General features: G+C 46.0%; 1 protein-coding gene across 1 annotated transcript in view; it reads right to left on the bottom strand.

Moving 5' to 3' along the window:
* Positions 1-15,646, bottom strand: part of ARMH4 (armadillo like helical domain containing 4) — a 64,926-nt gene that overhangs the window by 26,135 nt on the left and 23,145 nt on the right. The window contains exon 5 of the mRNA XM_068400081.1: positions 14,965-15,195. Within this exon, the coding sequence (XP_068256182.1) occupies positions 14,965-15,195 (231 nt within the window). The remainder of the gene's footprint in view (positions 1-14,964; positions 15,196-15,646) is intronic.

The raw sequence follows: 15,646 nt of genomic DNA, 5'->3' as shown, positions 1-15,646 counted from the left end.
TCACAACATCCTGATTTATAAATCTGTCCCTTGACTGAGAAGTGCTATTTCTCCACATTTACCTGAACTCGGAGGGATACAGAATTCAGTTTCAAAGTCCATTTCTAAGAAATGACAAACAGATCTACCAAAGCCAAAGGAGCAACAAACCACACATTTCCATATGAGCTGTCAGACCCAGGAGCCTTTGGGAATCCACAGGCAATTTAGACATACAAGAAAATTTCCATTCTGGTATCTGTGAACAGCGAACAAGACCCTGTGAAACAGAGCAAACCTATCCAGTGCCTTGCTGAAAATGCTATTACTTTCTATGATATTGCACCAGCTTTTCTGCATTGAAGACTTGAGATAAGATCCCTCCTGTGCTGCAAGCAGGAAATTAACTCAGGCCAACAGCGACAACAACTGCAGGGCAGACCGGCTGCAAAAGAAAACGTGCAGAGTCCTGAGCAAGGGAAGGGCACGATGTAAACATACAGTGATGATGTCTGTACTCAGCTGCATGTCTTTGGCCCCTGACTTAAATTATCAACAAGGCCACATCTCTGATTTCAGTGTAAAAATGTTTTAGGGGGGGCCTGGTGAATCTGAAAGACACTGCACAGATAAACGCCTTGGAAGGTACCTTTACTTACTGAGTCACATCTCCCTGCTGGTGCACAAAACCAGACAGTTTCGGGGGTTCTGTCCCTGGCATGTGATTAAGGGCTGTGGGGGGAAGCTCGTGTCAAACGAAGAGAATGTGAGAATGGCTGTACTGGATCAGCTTAGCACTGCATCCCATCTCTGAAGGCTCAAAGAAAAGCCTAAATGCAAGGCAAACACACAGCTGACACTTCCCTGACTTATTCTCCAGCATGCGGCAGTTTACTGCTGATCCAGGGGTTCCAGCTTTCCCCTTTATCAGGCTTCAATAGATATTTTTGTCTCAGCCACTGTCAACATTTTGTTTATGAGCAAAATATAATACAGGCAGGAGGATAAGGAAATTCTTGTTAATTATTTCTATTACTGTGACAGCTGAAAGGCCATCTGAGATGACACACTCATGTGATAAATGCTCCACAAACACGTAAAGAGAGACAGTATCTGTCCAAAAGAACCTAAATGAATAAACCACCACAAAAGCACCAGTGCTGTCCTGTCTATGAACACCAGGACTCAGGCACAGGGTGGGAAGTGATTTGCTCAAGGAGACATAAGAAAAAAGCAACACTGCCAGTAATAAAACAGATGAGGAGACCACATCCCAGCTAGCTCAGACCAAAGGCCTGGCTGGCTTAGTAAGGCTGACAGTGGATGACAGCATCCATCTAGGAAAAGCTTATGAACAGGCTGATCACAGAGCGATCACCCCTTACACACCCCGCTGGTACCCAGTGCTTTGTGGCTCAGAGACCTGTGGAGCCAGATGCAGGGTTCCTGCATTTGAAAGACTGGGATGGGTTTCTCCTCTGTGAAACTCCCTACCCAAATGGCAAAGCAAACCCGCAAGCGGTGGGCATCCTCCACGTCCTGTGGACAGTTAGCGATGAACTGAGCGATGTCTCACCTAATTTGTTAAGAACCTGCCTCCTGCCTGTTTCACATGATGCTCCCCAGGTCTGGTATCAGGGGACAGTCACTCGCTGTGCCCCTGCTCAACACCCCTTCTGATTTTACCCACCTCAGTCAAGCTCTGTGTAGTCATTCCTTACACAGAATCCTGTTTATCCTCCAGTTATTCTTTTTATTTTATCCTTTTGGTTATTCTTTCATTATCCTCCTTCTTTCCCATACCTTTTCCAGCTCTGCCGTATGCTTCTCCAGATGGGCAGAGGGGCAGAATGGCACTGAGTATTCGGGGTGAAACTGATGGCTGTTATTTTTCTCTCTGTTCCTTTGTTCAACCACATCCCACCAGATCACTGTTCCTAAGGCATCATCCTCCCCTTCCTCTTTCCAGCAGAGGATTTGCTTTAATTTGTACTCTTTGCCAACGGACTCCCCAGATCACCATCCAAATTCACTCTCTTATGGTGATAGGACTAATAATAAAAATAACAGCCCAAATTTCCCCCTGGAACTTGACTGTTCCTAGCATTTTCTCCAGGATCTCTTCCAGAAACACTGTCTATGGTTTCTTACTCACCTGGGCATAAATAAGTCCTATTTTCTTCCATGGTTCAGCAGGGATATTTACTCTGAGCGTTAACATACACCCACCCCAAGCTTAGAGTGACTGTGGAGAAAACCTCTGCATCACAGGGCCTGGGACAGAGTAGGATGCATCTGGTACTCATTACCTGAGAACCCTATTAGTAAAGTCTGGTTTTAAAGCAGCACAGAGCAGAGGGAAGCAACTGAGCTGGCAGCTCAGGAGGAGGGACTCCAGCACCCTCAGCAGCACCCTGGGTAGCTGCAGACCTCTCCTGGCTCATCCCAGGGGGGTGGGGACAAGGGGACTCTCCTGCCCACCCACGCTATGTAATATATCCAGGGTCAATGTTGGCAGGAACACGTGGCTCCTCCAGCACCAAGGGAGCCCTGTTATCCTGGGATAAACTGAGGCAGAAAGATGTGAATAGCTTGATCACAGCCCCTCAGCAAGCAAGGCAGGAATGGCCCTAACTCCTGCTATTGCACCGACCATCCCATTGCAGGGTGGTGCAAACAGCAAATCAGTTTCCAGCCTGGCTCCAGAGCACTCACGCCCGATTTGTAAATCTTTCTTCTTATCTTCAAGCAGAACAAGGTCGCACCACAGAAATACTGAACCCACAGCACGATTCTTCTCTGAGCAGTTGTTGGTATCTTCAGGATAGGATACAAGAGTGGGCACTATAATGGATGTCTTGAAGCAGATTCAGAATATATTAAGAATTAAAGAGTCCAACTGTTTTTTTAAACCCTCATATTCATCTTCAGAGCCCACACAATAGTGACTAATCAAACCTTAATAACTAATCATAGCTGCTGTCAATTAGCACTGTTGAAGAACGCTTTCCCTACAGCAGATGACTCCAGTTCAGGGATGCCAGCTCTGGTTCGTGGGGATGGTGTCGCAGCACCTGTGCCGGTCCACGTTTGAGTCATTAAACCTGGGCCAAACTTAACCACTGTGGCTTTTGCTCTGAGCTTGTCAGGATGCAAAGCTTGAAGTCAAACATGAGGCGCCAGTGACGCAGCCCTGCTAAGCTTGAAGCAAAATGGCACATGGTCCCAGAGAAGGGTCTTCACAGACCTCATAGCAGCTCCAAGGCTGTGGGACAAGAGCCTCCACTGGAGCAGTCACCAGAATGATGCTCATTTTTGCTGGCTGGGATTCTGACTTTATCTGCTCCATTAAGATACGCCCGTTAGCAAAAAATGCTCCTGGCTTGCCTCTGTCTAGTAGAAGTTCAATTAACTCTCTGCCTCTCCTGCTCCATACTGCAATCATACTGGTGCATGCAATGTGTGGCTGAACAGGGTTAACTCACCATGAAGTCACTGCAAACCGTGACTTCAGAGTCATCATAAAATACCCGAGCCACATAGACCAGCCACAGGGACATTCCCAACCGATGGGAAACGTAAGGTGCTCTGACCAAGCTCAGCTCGTCTCGCTGCAAGCAGGCGATGGCACGTCACCTTGAGGTCGCTGCAGACTAAGCCCACATGCAGACGCAGCTACCGTGCTTCAGCTGATGCTCCGTAACTTGACACAAGCCTGAGGCACAAGGCCACACGAGTCTCCCGCGAAGGCTGCAATCCGGAACACACTTGGTGGCTACAATAAAGACAGTGAAGGGTACAGAAGTATGCAGCTGCATTTTGTCTGGCAAAGAAACCCACCTCCAGCCTAGATATTACACAGCTGTACACACTTACAGGCAGTAGATGTCTATTGGAGGACTATACCTTTGCCTGCTAAATCCCAAAACATCTTCTAAATCAACAGCATATTATTTGCACTTAATAAAATCTAGTCTTTATAAACAGCACTCACAGGAACACGTCCTGGCTACGGGAGAGCACATATAACCAGAAAGCATTGCTTCACTGAGGCTATTCATTTGGTCTAGTGCTATACTCAATCCCCTACTCAACAGTCCCTACAACCAAAAACTAGAAAGAGACTGTATTTAACCAGTTCTTACAGATACCGAAAAGAACAAAACCGAAGAGGAAGGTATTTTCTTGACAGGATATTTATACTAAATCCTACCTTATCATTTTCCAGAACTTGCTTATGGACACTTGCAAGGAAAGCCAGAACTGAGCAGGGCCAAGCAACCACCCCCCAAGGCTTACTCACAGGAAGAAACAGCTTCTGCCTGGACTGGAAGGGCAGATGCCAAGATCTCTCCTCAATCCTAAACCAAAGCACACGCTCGAGTCTGGGTTTTAGGACAGCTGTGTTGAAAGGGAACAAAATCAGGGCAACTCAAGGCAGGGCAGTTCCATGCCAGGTCAACAGGGTGGTATGGGAAAGCCATCAAGGGGCCTTTGAAATCCTCCACTGGTGTTAGACCTGTCCTCAAGCGTGCAAAGAGAAATGCCAGCATAATTCGGACACGCAGCAAAAGCGTAGAGGGGCCGTCACGATGCCACGTGTGCCAGGGCTGGATTCCTGACAGGGACCTCGGATCACCTTGGCTGGTACGATGGATGCAACAGCATGTCCAACTTACAGGGACAGCGACAGGAGCGCAGCATGTGACACCGCTAAACAAAACGGGGGGTCCCCCAGGGACACACACTGTGGCTGCAGAACAGGTGGCCATGAGGACAGAGCTCAGCCCCAGTGACTGCATCAAGCCCTTTGCTAAAAACAAGCAGAAGGCTGAGCGTCCATCGCTGCAAATCTGGACCGTGCAAATACCTGAGCGAGAAAGTCAGCCTGAGCAGTCAGAGAGGAACAGAGGGGATGTGGGGAAAGCAACCTAGAAAAGGCATAAAAAACTGGAGAAACTCTTGGCCTCGCTTCACATTAATAAAGCATCAACCGCAGATGGTGTTGCTGGTATATTAAAATAAATTACAGGCTATCAGGGAACAGCCTTGCTGAAACCCTTTATTACATCCCAGGCTTGGATGAGGCTGTGATTAGAGTTATTCAAAAACAAGGCAAAAAAAAAGAAAAGAAAGCAAAAGCCTCCAGTAATTCTCACTGCATCGACCCCTCTCTGATTAATGCTGATACCCAGCATTTTCGCAAAACAACAGTTGCTGGAGGTTTGAGGTAATTATTTTATTGTTAGTCAAAATCTGAGCAATTTACTTATTTCCAATATATGTTCCTAACTCACTCTCAGTCAGAACAGGACTTTTACGTATATCAAGAGAGCATCCTTCCAGCAAGGAACTTGGATCTCCTTTGATCCTCAAGTGGTCTTAATTTGAGCCAACACCAGAGGGGAGGGAGGTTTAGCATCAGTCATTTGCTGTTTGCACTGCCCAATCAAGAGAGAAAGTGTATCTACATTCTCATTAGAAAGGCATATTTTAAAACTGTCTTCTCAATAAATTACCCTCTCTTTCCCTGCTACTCGTCGCAATGAGCTCTTCTCTATTTTTCTCTTACTGGCTCTGCAACAGAGCCAACATTTAACCCAAAAGATCAGCCTCTGACGCAAATCCCCAGAAGGAGAGAGGCAATTCAAGGCCGATGAAATGCCATGAAAACAGACAGATCTTTTGCACCGTAGTAGAGATCACTACTAGAAAATAAATGTGTTTTCTCCAACATAAGGACAAGTCTCTTTTTACAAGGCAAAGGTCACCCAGACTAGCACATAAAGGAAAAATTAATAGCTCTCACCCAGTGAAAGCTACTGCCCTGCCTCTGTTCTTCAATCAAGCTAAGTGATTACTAAAATTCAAAGGGAGAGAGGGCTGAAAACCGTCTCCTCCATCTAAATGGAGCCAAGTTTTCTGACACATATAAACTGAAGAGGCAAAGCACACTGAGATGTGATATATGCACACACTGAAATTGCAGACATGAGGAAAAAAAGGATTACTGCAGATTAAAAAGACAGCGAAGACACTATGATTTATATTCAGTAGGGCTGACAGACAAGAGGACAGACAGAGCCAAGGCAGCTGACAGTCTAGAAGGATGCTCACCTCACCAAGCTGTGCAGAAGCCCAGATGGTGCTTGGTTAGCAGATGCAGTCCAGCCTTCGCAGCACGGAGCTCTGCACAGGCTAATGGACCCTATCTTTTAATCCAGGCAAAAGAAAACAAGATAAATTACTTGGAGCAGCAAATGCCAAGCCGTGCTCCAAGGCAGACACATCCTAACTCTAAAGGCTGTAGCAAACGGATGGATAGAGCTGGAGAAAGTCAAAAACGCTCAGCAATGTGCTTGACTTTTCCAACTTTGCTTTCTTGGGCCAACAAGAGCAACTGGAGGTGCAGCAGAAAGCCTGTTAGGAGTCCTCCCGTGCTGGGTCAGCCCATGAGCTTGGTGCTGCTGCGGGCTGCCTTTCTGTGCTCCCCAGCAAGCTGAGAAGGGTGCATTTGCTCAGCTATGGTCTGCCAGGCAAACTGTAGGTGACCGGTGGCCCAGACTTCAGTTCCCTGCAGCAAAGCTTCCCTAACGCTCTCCGCACACAAAGATCACCCAAGGCTCCCCTGCCCCAAGCTGGGGAGACAGCCGTTTCCACCACAGAAGACGTCACTCCCTCCTTGCAGGTATTTCAGGAGATTCTTGCATGGCAGGGTAGCAAGGACTAGGGCATACAGGAGTGACATCAGCCCTCGTGCTTGGGTTCCTCCATGCCTCCCACCATCCACTAGAAACATCCCTCAGTCAGCCAGACCTCAGCTGGGACTTCTCATACCAACTATGACAGCCATGGTGACCAATGTCCCCCCTCTCCTCCCATGAACAGACGATTTCTCCTTGGCTTTTCACCAAAACACCCTCCAACCTTCTGTTTTACTCATCTCTATTCTATTCTCTTCTCTTGGTCTCGATTTCTGCTTTGAGGACAAGAGTTGATGTGCTTCCAGGAGGAAGGACATGGCTCCAACCCATTAGTGGTTCATGCTCCATGGCTGGAAACTCCTCATCCTGGTTCACAGCACAACAGACACACTGTCAGCTTCTCACATTTAAAACGCACAGGCCTCATTCACGAGAGCACGGCAGTCTTATGCTGGATGGAAAAAGGGAAGAGCAGGGTGGTAGGTGAGGACCACGGGGCTCAGACTTGTCAAAGTTTTGTGTCTCCTGGAAGGTCCCATCATCCAAGGTTCCAGCATGAGGCACAGGGCTGCTTCTTACCACACCACTGAGCACCACGCTGCCGAGCACGTGCAGGATGGGTCTGCAAGGCTCGTTATCTCAGTTGGCTTCAGAGCAGAAGTAGGAGCAAGTCAGGTTGAAGAAAGAAGCAATATAAAAAGAGGAAAGAGACACAGTCCCCAAAACACCTTGGGATAAAATTTGATGAAAAGAAAAAGTCATCTCCGGTGTGAATTGTTCCCTCCTGGGAGCTGCTCTGTCGTTACAATAGCATATGTCACACTGAGCTGGCAGAGAGGATTGCTATTATTTACAAGTACGTGGATGCAAAATTTCCTTTCACAGGGCAAACCTGATTAAACATGAGTCTGCTCCAGGATTAAGAGGCAACCGTGAACTCTCTCTTAAAACAGTTAAAAAAGAAATAATTCCAAACAGAGTACACATCCCTCACGAGGAACAGAAACTTGATTTAGGCACAGATTGATGATGAGAGCTTTATTACTGCTTGGGAGAGGGAAGAGGAGCTAGCAAGGAACATATGGAACTATATAAATTATTTGGAGCACCCAGAAAGACAGGAAAAATAATCATCTATATTTCTGAGCACGCTCATTTCAGTCTACAGCCGTCTGGAACACAGACCTCACGTGGCCAACACCTTGTGCAACAAAACTCCCATAAACACGTACGGGGCAAAGCTACAGAGGGCAGGATTGCTGCAGGCAGCTGCACTTCGAAAGTGTCAGAAAGAAAAATTTGCTGGCTCTGCTCCTGATCCTGCCTCCTGCCAGCCTCTCTCACCTGGGATTTCTATGGACTCAGTCTCTTCTGTTCAGATGGTGACTTTGTGTGTGATCCTTTGCCCCTTTTCCAGGGAGAAATGTAGGCGCGCCCATCCTTCCTCCAGCAAGAGAACGGAAACACCCAAGCACTGATTTAATTCCCCTCGTTCAAACCCCTATTCTGCTAAAGGCTCCCTCGTGAAACCGGGGGGGTCACTTGGCCTCTCTGTGTTTTTGCTTACCACCTGTAAAACATGGATAGCCTTTCCAGGGTAATTAAGAAGATAAATGCATTAAAGATTAAAAGGCACTCTGATGTTCCAATAAGGCAAGCTATAAGCGTACTTAAAATAGATCCATTTTGGGCAGCAATTAAAGAACATACTACTAACTTCTGAGTCTCAGCGTCTGTCTTCCTCATGCTGGTTATTTTTGCCCATAAAAGCATTAATCTGAGCTTGCTGTAAAAATGACATTTCAAATATTCATCATCTTCCACTACTCTGCCTCTGCTACTCTGCCTTACCATCATTAACCAGTGGCATATCTACTGTAATTTGTGACCACAGATTTGCAACACAGCTAGAACTATTTTCTCTAAGTAACTACTGAGAGCTGCAAATATTTTTTATCCATTAAAAAATAATCACATTCCAAAAGTGTGCTTATTATGCAAGTGCCTTGTCATTAGCTAAGTGAGAGAGTTATATGACCTTCCGTTATTGTAAGAACTAAGATCCTACACACAAAAATACATGAAATGCAGACATGGTATAGATCTTGGAAACTACATGTTGAGAATTACATTGTCACACTTCATAACTTCTTTCTGAACTACCATTTTATTTTTTTTTATCTTTAATTCCCATCTACGGTGATGGTCCCAACTCCACTGTGTGCAATACCTCCATGGGTAGATGGAAACCTCTAACGAATGCTGTGGAACCAGCCAATTCAGGTGCCTGGTTCTTACAAGCTACAGCACAATCACGTAGCCCTGTAATATGGTATTGCCATTGCCATAAACAGGTAGATAAAAACAACACACCAATGGCCAGTTAAACAAATGTGGACCTGGACAAAAATGGGTTTAGGGTAAACAAGAGAACAAAAAAATAGTATCTAACATACATAAAAGCCACCACATATAGTAAATTCAGATGTAATATGGATTGCAGATCAACGAAGAAAGAGCAAGGTGCAAAAGCATGCTAGCAAACATACAAAAATGACTTCAAGTGGACCCTAAAGTGTGCAAGAAGAAACCATCAACGTGAACATCGTATTCCTCCTGGCAAAGAACTCCCGATGTTGATGACCCACCCTAATAAACTCACCACAAACCCCTTAATGAAACCACCAACCTTAGGACTCTCAGAAGCAAAGGAAGGACAAGCATAACACCAGGATAAAGCACAGAAACTGAGAAATGTGTGTAACAATCCTAACTGCATTATTATTTCTTTTAATAATTAGATCTGGACTAATAATGATTAGACCCTTAAGATTTCAATTATATTAGCAATAAATTATTGGTTTTATAAATATGAGGTGTGCCTCCTCTTTGCCCATAAAACAAGACTTTGAGCATAACAATGGAGTTTCCTCTGTTAAGGTTTATGGTTCAAATCAGTCTCTCCTCTGTTTGCTGTTGTTAACTCATATTAGCAGTGGCCTAGGATAAGCACCTGGTGGTTTCAGTCAACATCTTAAAGAACCAAAATCCACCATAACAACCTCTGCTTAGACAACTTGAGCCATATATTCAAAACATCACAACCCTACATGCCTCCAGATGAAAATGTCATTGTCATTCCAAACAACTCCATACATTTTGAATGCACAAAACAAACTACTGCATGCTGCAAAGCAGTGAAATTAAAGGCTTCGTAAATTGCCCTAGACCTCCTGCTGCTCCCTTACTGTGGATAGCAGGAGTTCTCCACCTTGGGATGTGGACAACAGGCAAGCACTATGGCATTAACAAATAGCTTGGGAGCCTCAGGACGTTTTCATGCTCTACCACAAAGTTCCCACACCAGTGCAACCAAGCTTGCTATGTCTTGGCTCATGGTTTGTAAAATAAGGATTCTCACAGACACTGGGAGAATAAACACTCTTAAGAAGTGGGAGAAGAGCACAGTCACAATAGCCACCACCAACACAGAAGTAGAGGGCCTCGATCTCCACAGAGGTGTACAACAAAGACCATCTACTTTAACATTCATGAGGAATAACTAAAGGTCCCAGAAACTGTTCACTAAGTTTGAACCCATCTAAAACCAACTGCAGTTCTCCTTGTAACACACAAACACTTAATCACAAAAGAGGTAGCAGGGAAAAATTATGTATTTTTATTCACGCCCAGAAAGCCCGTGTTTCCTGCCCCTCTGATGCTCTCCGAACAGTTAGTGTTCACCCACCACGCACCACCTACATACAAAACAAGAACAAGTAGACAAAGGTCAAAGTCATCTCACACCCAGTGCAGAGAGGTCCCAAAGTACTGTTGTGTCCTTCACTGGCAACCTCTGCAGACAAAGCATTTGATCAAGACACCAAAAGAGATCCCAAAGCATACTCAGACCTTCCTTCTCCAGAGCTGCAGGCCACCAGAACTGCTTTTGGAGGATCAAATTCTATTTTACAAAGGCACAGATGACACCATCTTCAGCTTTACTTTTTGTCTAAATATTGCTGGTTAGAGAGTCAGCGGAAGTACTGTAAAACTGACAGCCTCATTACTGGTGCATATAAATTGCTTTTGCTCAGCTGGAGTTAATGTAGGACCATCCGACTTCCCAGAAGTGACATTTTTAATGATTCTGTTTCTCCAGCACTTTCTCAATGACTACTACAAAAATTTAAACCATCTCTTTCTCTGCCAAGCTGTTTGTGGATCAAGGTACTCATTCTCTAGGGATTTGCAGCCTGTCATCCATCAGACCAAGCAAATGCAATAATAACTGACCTGAGAATAGCTATTCCAATACTTCTGGGCTCTTCTGTACTATAGATTTTAGCATTAAATGTCAAAATTTTGAAGGCCAGAGGACAGATGCATCCCCAGGAGAAGGACCTATGTGAAAAGTATTTTAAAGATGGAAAATGTCAACTGTAAAAGTTTGGTGCCGAGATGGTGTACCCTCATCTCGTACTCCATTGGGTACTGTTACCTTTCTTCAAGTCTTCCTTTCCTGTGCCATATCCCATGTCAAGCAGAACAACCTTCCTCTCTAAACCATATTTCACTCACACAAAATGGGAAATTCTTCACATCTCAGCACTGTTTGCCAAAGAAAAGGAAGCGCAGAGCTCTTCCCCGGGATGCACAACGACGCACAGCGTGGGCTGAGGCAGGCAGGAGCACCGGGCCCCTGACCCAGCCACATTCAGAACTGCAGCTCCTCCCTCCAGGAACTGCGTGTGGGGACATCCAGCGGTTACGAAGCCGTCTTAAAGTTAAAGTCAAGTTAGTTTTAGCTTGAAGAAAAGCACTTAAAGGAAATGGATTTCAAAGAGGTAGCTTTAGATGAAAAGCGCTTAGAGAAGCAGGGTTTCAAAGAGAAATAATCCATGCAAATGTCCAGCAGATCTAAAGCTTTATGAGCCCTTCACGGTCAGTCTGGTCTCTCCAGGCGCTCGAGCAGAACAATGTGAGCAGCACTTCTGGCCTCCTGCCAGGTTTGAGGGATTTCTTCTGTTCTTAACAATCCTCCTTCTGCTGACACGAGCTATGTGTTTTTTCCACCATTCCTGTTCTCCCTAACTTGCCCCATAAAGAAACACATAACTAGGACCAGGTATGGACACAGGTACTGACACAGCAGCAGCCCAGCATGTGCCCACACACCCAGGGCCAGGGAACCAGGGCAGAAACTCCCACCTGGCACAAACTGGGAAGAGGGGGAAGAGCCACACTACTGCAGCTGCATCTCAGGGAAAAGGAGCCCAGCATCGCCACGAAGATGGGAGAATCTCTCATTCCCCATGTGCTGCCGGCAAACAAGCCCTTCGAACACCTGGGTTCGACTCCTTGCTCACCCTCAGATCTTTGGTGTGAGCTCAGGCAAGTCCTTGGTTTTCTTTGTGCCTCTAAAACATAAAGAATTTCCCTTCCTCTTAGGAGCACAGTGGGCATCAGCACATTATAGACAGGGAAGGAAGCAGTATCAAAGAGCCATTAAGGTCATCTAGACACAAAAAGAATAAATGGTGCTCTACATAAGTGTTTACCTGGTGGAATAAGAGGGGTGAGTCAAGCAGAGAGACTGATCCCAGCACATCCCCTCTTTTCTCTCCTACACACCACTGCAGAGAAGTCCCATCTAACTCCCAAAGATGAACTCAGCTCAGCCACAGCCTCATCCTTTCCCTCACAGCTGCTTGTACAGACTGCAAGTTTAAAAATGAAAGGCAATCCAAACCATTTGGATCTGGTGACACATAACCCAGCCAGGCACTTCCAGAGAATGCAGAAATCCACGTCTGCTCAATCCTTCAGTGCCCGGACTCGGTGCTCTGCAGCTGACCTACCTTGACAGACTTCACAAAGGCCTCTCCAATTTGCATGAGGGTCAATAAAACATAACTTAGGCAGAAAAATCCTACCTTTTGCCACACAGTCACTTTATTCCACATCCGAAATTTTTGGAAACGTGGCCTTTCCAAGTTCTAAGAAAGAGAGAAGGTGGTGGAGGATGAGGGCTGCAGGATAATGCAATATTAAACATCAGAAACTGAACCGGGCCCATGTGTTCAGAAGCAGATTTCCAGAAGAGATACTGCAAAGTGCACCCTCCAGCATGGCTCTGCCTAGGGCAAGGGGACCTCATAACAGATGCTATTACGCTAGGAGTGTTAAAGCTACGTATTGTTTCAGAGCCCAGGCCTGCTTATTTTCTGTACATGATTATTACAGCCTCTCCTGCCAGAGAGGTTTACTGTACACCAGGGACAGCTTCAGCCTCTGGCCACTGCTTTCTCACCTGCCTCATTTACCAATGCACCTGACAGGTGTCTCCTACCCTGAGCCTCTTCCTCCAGCAACCAAGATGGTAGGGCTGGAAATACAACCATGACTCCAGTTCAGACCTGCATCGGCTATGAACAGAGATGCGCCTGATGCCTTATGCAGAACAACCTCCTCCGCAGCCCCGTGTTCATGACAACAATCTATATCACATACAACAGCACCTTCAGCAGACTCTAGGCACACTTCCAGACAAACTAACCACTGCCTTGCACCCTGCTCTGGGAACAGGGCTCCCATCAGAGCCCTCGGAGACCCAAGCCAGATGACATTGCATCAGCCACCCTAGCTGGGACGGTTAGATGTACCAAGATCCCTGAAGAGGTATCAGTGTCATCTTCCTCCGTGCTGCACAATGTGATGCCTGGCATGTGGGGACACACCTCGGAGTCTGCAAAATGCTGCCTCTCTTAAACACTTTACAAAGCACTGGCACCCTGAACCAGGATTGACTAATTCAGAGGCAAAGCTCTGCCAAGCCATCCGTCCTGGTACTTACGGTCCTGAACCAAGCAATTAGCTTTAGATGGTTAACAGCTTAATGCTACCTTCTCACTAGTACTAGCAGTCATACAGAGCTGACCAAGCCAGCCCACTGCACCCCTGAGTGCAGAAAATATACTACTCCTCTAGCATTTTATCATAACCCTACGTTTCTCACACACTTTTCCCCTGAGCACTGCCATGTACCTCTTTAATCCGGCTTACCAAAGCCAACCAGAGAGCTTTAAAGACTTAGAATTATTCCCCTCACACAGCTCCTGTCCAGCCTGATGGGATAACAGGACACGTGAAACAGATCTGACACGCCAACCATCCAACACAATGTTTTTCAAGCAAGTTAGTGGGACAGGGAGGTATCAGACCTGATGTAAATTCAATCTGCCCTCAAAGAACAGCCCTCCCACAGAGTTCCTGAAACACACTCTTTAATTCAATTCAAAGGAAGTTACCAATGCTAAAGCAGGCTAGAAACAGCATTACAGGGAGAACTGCCAGGTTAAATCAAAATTAAACACCCAGGGGAAGTGATAGTTCTTATAATATAACATATAAAAGGGTTTTAGTGTTTCTTTATTTGAAGAGCTTCTCAAAACAGCTACTTCCCTACTAGTCAGACACAGAGACCTTCTTTATAGATGTGGTTCAGCTCCCACCAATTCACCTGAAAGGCTCCCACAGCTTTTGATGGGGCTCGGTTTGGAAACTGAGTATGCTAGGAAATGATCCCAGTGCCCTTAGCCAAGCTGGGCAAGTTCCCTTCTAAACTCTGCATTGTCCCACACCAGCGTTAATTTGCATCACATGGACATCACATATATATACACTGATAAGCTATTCCTACGTGGAATAAATTAGTCCAGTCATTAAACACAGAGCTATGTACAGTGGGAATAAAGTGTATAAAGCTTCACAGAGGCTTTGCAGGTTTGTCTTGCTCAACACTGCCAGCATAGGGTCCCATGCCTGGACCATACACCCCTTAAAAATGCTGCTGAAGCAGCATATGGGCTGATCAGCAACTACCCAACTCGTTTTGTCCTCACAGGACATATATCCCTGCACAAACCCATCTCAGGCAAAGGGAACTGAAATTTCCCCAGGAATCTCACCTGAGAAGTTATTTATTTATTTGTCCACCCTTGGAGCAAGACAACACTAAGCTTTGGGAATGAAGGAGCAGGTCTGGAGTATTCAAGAGCAGCTCTCCCCAAAACAAAAACTCAGGTCACGCTGCCTGGGACCCATCCCAGTTCAACCAGTCATCACTGGTGGACGGAGTTTCCTCAGAATAGAACCTGCTGTGTGTTCGGCTTGAGAGCTAACTTGTGAGACTTCCCAGCATGAAGGGCTGTCGCACGCAAAGTGAAGAGCAGGAGATATATCTGAAAAGGTGTAAGGAAGAAGGGGCTTTTTCTCTTACCCAGACCCTGGTTCTGCTGCTCCCACTTGATGGTGTCAGGAACCTGGTAGGACACCCCATCCAGCTGAGCCACAGAGTTTTCCAGGCCAGCTATGGACTCCTGGGAGGTCTCGCCTGGAAGTGTGAAACCTGGCAGCTCCGTGTCACCCTCCATGCTTTCATCCATCGAATCTATGTCTTTGTCCTCCTCATCTTCTTCCTCTTCCTCCTCTTCATCCTCTTCCTCACCCTCTGGCCAGGGAGAAACAAAAGCAACATCAGGAAAGACTGCACAAGACAGAGACATCAGTTACTCTCTGCTCAACTAATTTCAGCTCAAGTGAGAACTGCTTCCCTGATTTCCAGTCTTGGACGCAGCAATAAATTGGTTCAATTTTTAACTTTTATTAAGCTCTGGAAAAACGCTGCTTTCCAGCCCAATTAGACTGACACAGCCCCTCCTCCAGACAACGCATCTTGCTTTGATACACGCTGGCAGATCAGCTCTTGGGTGTGGAAGAACAGCGCTGATGGTAGTCATCCTCAGCAGCTTTATACTGGCATTCCTGTCACAACAGATTTATACCAGACAAAGGTATGACCAAGCAAGACTTAACTCAGTATTGGAAAGAAGGCACCATAGCCAACACTTCACATGAGAGCAGATAAATATAATGCCAAGGAAATCCCTGTGGATTCTCCA

This window comes from Nyctibius grandis, chromosome 4 (genome assembly GCF_013368605.1).
Source record: "Nyctibius grandis isolate bNycGra1 chromosome 4, bNycGra1.pri, whole genome shotgun sequence".
NCBI classification, from domain to species: Eukaryota; Metazoa; Chordata; class Aves; order Nyctibiiformes; family Nyctibiidae; genus Nyctibius; species Nyctibius grandis.
This window is presented reverse-complemented; position numbering and strand designations above follow the sequence as displayed.